The sequence below is a fragment of the Nicotiana sylvestris genome, chromosome 11 (assembly GCF_000393655.2).
Source record: "Nicotiana sylvestris chromosome 11, ASM39365v2, whole genome shotgun sequence".
NCBI lineage: Eukaryota > Viridiplantae > Streptophyta > Magnoliopsida > Solanales > Solanaceae > Nicotiana > Nicotiana sylvestris.
Window position 1 is genome coordinate 103726622 of NC_091067.1, and position 10090 is coordinate 103736711.

At 42.0% G+C, this 10090-nt stretch overlaps 1 protein-coding gene across 1 annotated transcript; it reads right to left on the reverse strand.

Moving 5' to 3' along the window:
- Positions 1 to 3150: 3150 nt before the first annotated feature.
- LOC138881429 (uncharacterized) lies at positions 3151 to 6881 on the reverse strand. The gene is made up of 8 exons (XM_070161653.1): positions 6802 to 6881; positions 6490 to 6670; positions 6271 to 6367; positions 5909 to 6125; positions 5335 to 5773; positions 4058 to 4064; positions 3649 to 3923; positions 3151 to 3531 (listed from the first exon to the last, which is right to left on the reverse strand). The coding sequence occupies exons 1-8, from the start codon at positions 6879 to 6881 to the stop codon at positions 3151 to 3153; spliced, it is 1677 nt and encodes a 558-aa protein (XP_070017754.1).
- Positions 6882 to 10090: the final 3209 nt, after the last annotated feature.

Here is a 10090-nt window from a genome sequence, read left to right on the forward strand (position 1 = left end):
AAAAAATCTTTTTGGTATTTTCTTTAGACTTACTTCCTTCAAGAAAACTGTCTAGAAAATTCGTCATCAGGAAGAGTCCAACATATTTCTGTTTTTTTTTCTTTTCTATATTTTTTTCAGATTTTCACTCGACTTAAACCCTCAAGAACCTCGTCGAAAGAGATTCGTCGTCGGGATAAGTCAACTTACCTAATATGACTATTACTCAAAACCACCGAAAACAATCAAGAATAACAAAGAAAACATCAAACAGTCAAGTTGTTACATATACACACATATATTGAAGTATCCCCCACCCCACACTTAAAAGGAAGACATGTCCTCATGGCATGCAAAATAAAGACCAGTGAGGTAAAGGAACTTCCCTGAGTGATCACTCTTGATCGGAGACCGTCTCTGGGTTCAGATTGCAAGCACGACCCAGAGCTCTCACCCAGCCCAATACTTTTTTCTCCAATTTCACCTGCTGGGCAGCCACCACGTCAACACATATACCTGAGTCAGCGACCGTGGTACACAATCTGGCCACCTCCCGCTCTAAAGCTGTGAACCGGGTAACCCGAGCAGCCCCAGATATTGTTGTAGCCTTTGCAATTTGATCATGGGCCAGTGACTCGACCCTCACATCCTCCTGCTCAGCCTCCTCTTCCTCAGAGTCATCAGATTCACCACTATCATCATCACCCACTGCCACCGGCTCCTTCCCAGTAGTTACCTTATCAGCGTGGAACTTGGAGTCTTTTGGCACTAACCCATCCACATTCAGATTTTCCGGCGTCTGAACTGCCCGACAAAGTCTAGTAACTAAGGAAGGGAAGAAGAACTTATACCTTTTCATTGAACAACGGGTGAACATCTCCTCATGAATCAGTTTGGCCACGTCAAAGTTGTGACCATTCATAAAGCACCAAATCAGAGTCGCTTAAGGACCATTCACCTTCGTGGTTTTAGAAGACGGGATCAGGCGTTTGTTGATAACATACAACCAGCACTTCCCTTCAAAGGTAAGCGCCGCAGAGTGAAATTTCTTACCATACTTTATCTATATAATATCCTTGCGAGGTACACAGATTGTTGCAAAGAACCTCTCCCACTGCGTGTGTGATCTGCCATACATCTCATAGTAGTCTTCATACGAATCCATAGGAGAGGGTAACTGGTATATTCTCTATATTTCCTCAATAGAGGCATCTACCGCCTTTCTGGGCACTATTACTACACCATTCACATGTTCTTTTACATTGGCATAGAATTCACGGACAACCATCACATTTCCCTCGTCCGGCTCTTCAAGGAAGATTTGTAGTCGTCGCCTTACCAGCTCATTATACAAGTTAGGGCAGCCCAGCTTGATCGACCCTATATCTATGCCCCTTTTCGGTATCGGTTTCTTAGGGGACTTATCCGCAAAGTGGTCCTGAGCCTTGGCAGAGACGAACCTGCTACTATCAAAGGGATGAGCAGGAGTTGATCCGCTGGACGAGGCACCGGTGGTGCGGCATTTCCTGGATGGAGCCATAGTACCTAGAAGAATAATAGCATTAGTACAACACAAAAGGTATGACTCAATTGCGGTTACTCAGACTTCACTCGCACAGTTGGTCACAATTACCCATTTACACTCACTGTGGCATTTAAACAAACACCTTGTGGACTTTATATACCCAACCTTCAATTTAAACATGTTGTAACCCCATGACCACCATAATTTCCCCAAATTCACCCACTAAGTTAAGAGGAAACTTCCACCAACAAACACTACACAAACACTATAGATTACTACTAAGAAAAGAAAAGAAAAAGCTATTATATAATTAAAAAAATTAAAACGAAAATCTGCAAAAAAAATGGCAAATGGAAACCTTACCTGTAGTGAGAGAAGGTGGGAGAAGTGAAGAAGAGTAGTGGAGGGTTGGGCTTGATCCTTAGCGAATTTGGGAATGGAGAAGAGGGACTTTAGGGCTGGGGTTTTGTGTTTATGCGTTAAGAAAGAGGAGTGAAGAATAGTGGAATAATGAGGGTGGGTGGGAAATAAACCACTAAACAATTAAACATAAAAAATAAAAAATAATTGTTAAGTTAAATAAAGGGTCAGTAGCACGGTTCGAGCGCGGCCGCGCTAATGAAATAGTGTACTTGGCCATATGTGCGGTCACTAGCGCGGCCATTAGCGCGGGTGCGCTTCTAGCGCGGTCATAGCACGAGCGCACTACTAGGTGAGATGCTGAGGCAGAATGTTTGCCCATATGTGAGGCCTATAGCGCGGGCGCGCTCCTGGGCTCAAACTTTTTCCGTTTTTTTACCTATTCCTTATGCGTCCTATGGACTTATCACTTGCTCAAGCTCACTTGCATTGGTTAGCACTTACAAAAATCAAAATTAACAAATACTAACTATACTAAAGTCACTACACATTGGGTTGCCTCCTAACCAGCGCCTTAGTTAATATCGTGGCACGATAGTTACAACAAATCAATGGGTTGCCTCCCATGCAGCGCTTGATTTAACGCCAAGGCACGGTGCAGATAAGCGCATTTAAGGATCGCTCGACCTCTGAGGTTCAGTCAGATGGATCACTGATACTTCCTTTTGTTCATCCATGCCCACATATGGTTTCAATCTTTGCCCATTGACTCTAAATGTATGAGAGTCTTTCTCTAAGGCAATCTCTATGGCACCTAAAGGGAATACTTCGACCACTTGAAATGGTCCAGACTATCATGACTTGAGTTTACCCAGAAATAGCCTTAATCTTGAGTTATAAAGCAACACCATATCTCCGGGATTGAAATTTCGCTCAACAATGTTCTTGTCGTGAAACCTCTTCATTCTCTCTTTGTACAACCTCGTGCTTTCAAAAGAAAGAAATCGGAACTCGTCTAGCTCATGCAATTCTGTGACTCTATTTGTTCCTGCAGCCTCAATGTCCAGATTTAGTTGTTTTATTGCCCACCAAGCTCTATGTTCTAGTTCCACTGGCAAGTGACAGGCCTTCCCGAACACCAACTTGTATGGTGACATACCAATTGGTGTTTTGAAAGCAGTTCTATAGGCCCAAAGTGCATCATCTAGCTTTTTCGCCCAATAAGTTCTTGTGGCATTCACAGTCTTGGTTAGCACACTCTTTATCTCTCTACTAGACACTTCGACCTATCCACTGGTCTGAGGATGATATGGTGTTGCCACCTTGTGGCACACATCGTACTTTGCTAGCAATTTCTCAAAGGCTCGATTGCAGAAGTGAGTGCCTCCGTCATTGATAATAGCTCTCGGGGTCCCGAAATGGGTGAATATATTCTTCTTCAAAAACCCCACCACCACTCTTGCATCATTAGTGGGGAGTGCTGCAGCTTCCACCCATTTCGACACGTAATCCACAGTAACAAGTATGCATTTATTGCCAAAGGAGCAGAAGAAGGGGCCCATGAACTCTATCCCCCAGACATCGAACACTTTAACCTCTTGAATTGGGTTCATGGGCATCTCATGGTGACGGTAAATGTTCTCGGTTTGCTGACATTCATTATAGCCCTTTACCCATTAATGTGCATCCTTAAACACTATTGGCCAGTAGAACCCGGCTTCTAGCTCTTTTGTTGCCGTCCTGACTCCTCCAAAATGCCCGCCATATGCCGATGCGTGACATGCCTTCAAAACAGAAGATTGTTCTATCTCGGGGACACACCTCTGGATCATATTGTCAACACATATTCGAAACAAATAAGGTTCATCCCAGTAATACATGCGGCAGTCACGATAAAACTTTTTCCTTTGCATAGAGGAAAGGTCATAGGGAACTATACCGCTTGCCAGGTAATTTGCAAAGTCTGCATACCATGGCACTTCCTCAAGGCTTGTAGTGAGTAGCTGCTCGTCTGGAAAGGTTTCCAGAATATCCTCTACCTCAACTGAGTTTTCAGCTCCTTCAAGTCATGATAGCTGATCAACGACTTAGTTTTCTGTGCCCTTACGGTCACAAATCTTTAGGTCGAACTCTTGCAGTAACAGCACCCAACGAATCAGGCGTGGTTTGGACTCCTTCTTCTCAATCAAGTACCTGAGAGCTGCATGATCAGTATATACAATTACCTTAGAGCCAATCAGGTATGATCTGAACTTGTCGAATGCAAACATCACAACCAGCATCTCCTTTTTAGTCACAGTGTAGTTCAGCTAAGCTTCACTCAACGTTCTACTGGCATAGTAAATTGGGTGCATTAGCTTATCTTTCCATTATCCCTGCACTGCCCCCACTGCATAGTCACTGGCGTTATAGATGAGTTCGAATGGTTGCTCTCAGTCGGGGCAACAATGACGGGTGTTGTGACTAGACTCTTTTTCAACTCCTCGAATGCTACCCTGCAATCATCAAAAAAAATTAAAGGGTGATCTTTTTATAACAAATTATAGAGAGGGTTGGCAATTTTTGAGAAGTCTTTTATGAATCTCCAATAGAAACTGGCATGCCCGAGGAAGCTCCTGATTTCCTTGACTGATGTGGGGGTGGCAGTTTTGCTATCACGTCAACATTAGCACGATCTACCTCGATTCCCTTGCTTGATACCCGATGTCCCAAGACTATGCCCTCTTGTACCATGAAATGGCACTTTTCCCAATTAAGTACCAAGTTAGCCTCAATAGATCTTTTTAACACTCGGGTTAGATTTGTAAGGAACTCGTCGAATGAATTTCCCACCACTGAGATATCATCCATGAACACCTCCATTATGTCTTTGACCATGTCAGTGAATATGGCCATCATGCACCTTTGGAATGTGGAGATTCATTGCATAGGCCAAAGGGCATCCTCTAAAAAGCATAAATTCCATATGGGCATGTGAAAGAGGTCTTCTCTCTGTCCTCTGGTGCAATGGAGATTTGATTGTACCCTGAGTACCCGTCCAAAAAGCAGAAGTGGGACCTCCCTGCCAGTCTGTCAAGCATCTAATCAATGAAGGGAAGTGGGAAGTGGTCTTTCCGAGTGGCCAGATTTAATTTCATGTAGTCCATACAAATTCTCCAGCCTGTGACGATTTTTGTAGAGATCAGCTCATTGTTATCATTTTTGACCACCATCATACCACCCTTCTTAGAAATGCATTGCACTGGGCTAACCTAGTTGCTGTCAGAGATGGGGAAAATGATTCCCGCATCTAACCACTTAATCACCTCTTTCTTCACCACTTCCTTCATGTTGGGATTCAGCCTTCTTTGGTGCTCCTTGGAAGGTTTGTGCCCCTCTTCCAGTAGAATTTTATGCATACAATATGCCGGGTTGATCCCCTTAATGTCTGCCATGGTCCACCCAATAGCCGTCTTGCACTCCTTGAGTACCTGCAAAAGCTGTTGTGTCTGCACATCTAACAAACTAGATGAGATAATAATAGGTAAAGTGAAGTTAGGTCCTACTAACACATACCTAAGATGGGTGGGCAGTGGCTTCAACTCCAGCTTTGGTGGTTCTTCTATGGATGGTTTGGCTGGAGGTGTTTCTCTATTTTCTAAGTGCAGGGGCTCGAGTTCAAGTGTTCTATCCCAAAACCCTCTGCCCTCTAACGCCAGCACCCATTCTGCCAATTCTTCCCTATTCACCTCATCTAAATTTACAAGACATACAGCAAGAGGATCCTCAATAGTCAATGTCTCATCATCCGCTTCCACAATTACATCCACGACATCAATAAGAGAACAATTGGCGAATTCACTTGGTCGCCTCATAGATTTCTGCACGTTGAATGTTATCTCCTCATCGTTCAACCTAATCTTGAGCTCCCTAGTTTCACAATCAATGAGAGCTCTCTATGTAGCCAAGAACGGCCTTCCCAAAATTATGGGAATTTCTTCATCCACCTTGAAATCCAGAATCACAAAATCTGCAGGGAACACAAATTTCCCTACTTATATCAACACGTCATCCAAGATACCAGAAGGTCTTTTCACAGTTCTATCATCCAGCTGCAATAACATAGATGTGGGTCTAACTCTTCCAATCTCCAACCTCTTATAGATAGCCAGGGGCATCAGATTTATGCTAGCCCCTAAATCACAAAGTGCCTTGGCAAAGGCAAAGCTACCAATGGTGCAGGGAATTGTGAAACTCCCTAGGTCAGACAACTTCTCAGCAACTGGTCTAGTCACCACAACACTTCAGGTTTGAGTTAGAGTCACTGTGGCCAAGTCTTGGAAATTGAATTTTCGGGACATCAAGTCCTTCATCATTTTTGCATAACTAGGCATCTCCTTCAAAGAATCAATAAATGGAATATTTACCTGGATTTGTTTCAGCATCTCTAAGAATTTCTTGTATTGTTCCTCTTTCTGGTATTTGACCAGCCTCTGTGGAAATGGTGTTGGAGGTCTCTTCTACCTAATGATTTGGGTTTTCTCTTTGTCAGACACCACCTCAACTACCGGTTCCTAGGATGTCTTGGCTTCTTTCTCAGCCTCAATTTGTGTGTTGGTTTCTCCCTGGGCAAGCTGTACTGTCACCTTTGTCAGTTTCGTTGAATCATCTAGCTCAATGGGCACTGGTACAAGTGTCTCAGCCTTTCTGCTTTCTCGAGCCCTCTCTTGCTCCAAGTCTAAGTCTCTGCCATTATGTAGACTCACTGCCATCAGCTGCTTCGGGCCTTGATCTTTTGGATTTACCTGTGTGTCTGCAGGTAATATCCTATGAGGACGATTATTCAATTACATCAAAATCTGGACCATCAGCACTTCAATATTCTTTATAGTTGACTCATGTGCATCTACCCTTTCACTCATTTTTGCATTTTACCCAATAACCTACTACATCATTGCCTCGAGTCTAGCAAACCCATCTTTCTGTCTCCCACCATGTTGCTGCTGAGGAGGATGAAAACTCTATTGCTGATTTTCATTGTTGTATCCCTGTGGCCTTTGGTAAGGTGCCATATTATTGTGAGGTCGCATGCCTCCCATATTTCCATTGTTGAGATGTGGTTGGACTGGCCTGTATGGCTGATTCTGTTGGCCCCAATTCTGACCACCCTATCTCTGGCCCCCAAAATTAGACACATAATTCATGTCCTCGGGGTAGTGATGATGATCACTTTCTGCATTCCATTGGTTACCAATTGGCTGACTAATGCAAGATGTGCATAAGCCCCCAGTGGTAGTATCTACAATGTGCACCTGTTGCTTCTGCCCTGACTCTTCCACATTTTTGGTGAGTATACTCATCTGTGTCATTAAGGTGGCCATATTTTCAGCAAGAGTGTTGGATGGATCTAAGGGCATTGAGTGAACTACTAGAGTGATAGGTGCATTCCTGGTTGTCCACCCCGAATTCTATGCCATCTTGTCAAGCAGGCTCTGGCTTTCTCTCTATGTTTTGCTCAAAAATGTTCCACCAACTGAAGCATCAACATTAGCCTTCATGCTATCTGTCAAACGCATGTAAAACTGTTGCCCCAACAACTGATCTGAAATACCGTAGTGCGGACATATAGCCAACATCCCTTTGAATCGTTCCCATGTTTCTTGCAGAGTCTCCATTGATTTTTGTTTGAAGCTCAAAATTTCATCAATTTGTTGAGCAGTTTTGTTGGATGGATGAAACTTATTCACAAATTGCTTGACTAACTCCTCCCAAGTTATGATGGACTTAATGGGGAGTAAGTTTAGCCAGGTCTGGGCAGCTCCTATCACTGAGAATGAAAACAACAACAACTTTATTGCTTCCTGAGTTACGTTGGGATACCTTTGAGTTTTGCAGATTGACAGGAAATTCTCCAAGTGCTGCTGAGGATCTTCAATGTATGACCCCAAAAATAGTCCCTTGTTTTGCAATAAGTGCAGCATGTTGTTTGTGATTTGAAAAAATTTGGCCTGTATCTGCCGGACTAATATTGTTGTGGCCAAATTCTCTATTGTGGGTTGCTCCCAGTCATATAGAGTAGCCTCTAGCACAAGAGGTGCTACTGGCGTAGCTGGGTCTAACACGTTATCCCCCATGTCTGATTGGAGTTGTTCAGTTGATTTTTTTTTTCCGGTTGGCCAGATTCAAGGCCTTGAAAACTTTCTCGGGATCTGATAATGCTTCAAATACTTCACCAGTTCTCGATGAGTTTCTAGGCATGAACCTGTACAACCAAGTCAACAAACGTTAAAATTTCAATGTATAGATTGAAAATAAAGAAAACTGATTACACTAAGAATTTTTGTATTTCTTTCAACTGTAATTGATAACACCGTTAATTCTCCGGCAACGGCGCCAAAATTTGATCACGCCCAACTATTCATTATAAAAAGGACAAGCAGTCGTTACAAATAATTTAGCCCAGAGTCGAATCGCACAGGGAATTAACCTACCAATTACTCTTGTCAGACTCACTGAATTCTTCGTAATCAACTTTCCAGGTATTTTGAATAACAATTGGTTATGTTTTTACTAACTATAACTTAATGAAAGTAAGTAAATTAAAAGCTAACTATGACTGTGTTGTAAACAAATAAGAGAATGATCTAAGGTTGTGATTTTTCCTATTAATGGAATCCCTTCCTGTTATGTTTCGCGTAGATTTGCCTAATCATCTCTATCAATCATGAGCACTCTTATTACTGTAAATCTCTCCCGAGTAATTACGATAATTTACTAGACGCACTCTCCCGAGTTACGGTAGCTAACTTTCATTACAGCTCACTTTAGATGGCACCCAAGGTTTCGTTATCCCTAATCCCACCTTTAAACCCTCGGTTATTGACTCCTCATATACTTTCGTCACACCTCCTTTTTCCACCCTGAAAGGGGTATAAGGGAGTTTTTTCCAATTTAAGTGACAATAGAAAAAGGATTATTTAAATTAAATTCAGAGTCACCACTTAGGATAATTTATGGTGTCTCAAGTCAACGATTTTAAATCCCGAATCGAGGAAAGATTGACTCTGTTTTACAGTCCGCGAAACACAGAAATTCGGGCAAGAAATTCTATTAACCAGCGAGAAGGTGTTAGGCATTCCCGAGTTTCATGATTTTCGCACGGTCGCTCAACTATTATTATTGGCCTATTTATCTGATTTTTTACACGTTTTAAACCTATTGTGTATTTTACCTTGTTAGCCGCTTTTAATATTTCCGGAAAATTCAAGGTTATTAATAACACATCGTAAACCACGCTACAAGAAATGCACCCGTGGTTCACGATACATTCTATTTTAACCTTGTTGGGAACTGAAGTCGGGTCACATGAAATGAACAACCGGATTGGGAATTAGGCATCACAACTACGTCATGGGAACCGTACCCTTAGCTATGACAACGTTGTTCCTTTTAGATGGATCTCCATCTCTCAGTATCTCAAGTAGGTCAACAAATTTCTTGCAAAGGTTTTGCAAAGGACCTGTTCTGAAATTCGCAAGGAATGTGCTCTTTGAAATGTTGTTTTCAACTTCTTTTATGATGATTCCTATGATACTTTTTCTCAGTTTCTTCAATAACCAGGGCATTAAGAACAAGTTTAAAAGATTCATAAAATTCAATGACAACACACTTCATGTATTCATCCGCACATATGTGCTTCCAAAGGTCAACATCTCTAGAAAAAAATTGTGAAGCCATGTCCAATGCAATTGGGATCTTGCTAGCAAGCAAAAAGGGTGGCCATTGAATAACTTTCAGACTGGGGTCCGAGGAATAAGGAACAAGTAATAGGTCCATCTCCCTATCACTTATAAGATCTTCTTCACGGAAACTGCATATAAATTCATTCCATAGCTGAGCGAATTTTGCAGTTTCACTTCTCTTACTAAGTGAAACCTCATGAAACTCTTGGAGAGAGAAAATTCCTTTTTGTCAGTTTTGTCAGAAGGCACCAAGTAAGAGTTGAATGTACCAGGCAGAGACTAAAATCTAGACCTTAACATGTCTAGAGTTCGTATCTCACCAAGATGATCAAATTCCAAACCAATTAATCAAGAAATGAAACAAGGTTCAATTGACAAATTCATTATGGCAAAAAGAAACAAAATAGAAATAAATTGGGAGATGCAGATATAATATGAAAACAGCAAACCAAACGTGAACTCTGGCCCGTTGACATTGAAAACATTTTAATTAGAGTCTTCATTC

Coding starts and splice junctions, on each gene's coding strand:
- LOC138881429 (XM_070161653.1), bottom strand. CDS start 6,881: ATGAAAATCAGCAATAGAGTTTTCATCCTCCTCAGCAGCAACATGGTG. Junction 5,774..5,908: donor TCTGGTATCTTGGATGACGT/GTTGATATAAGT, acceptor TTGTGAAACTAG/GGAGCTCAAGATTAGGTTGA. Junction 3,532..3,648: donor AACAATCTTCTGTTTTGAAG/GCATGTCACGCA, acceptor TAATGGGTAAAG/GGCTATAATGAATGTCAGCA.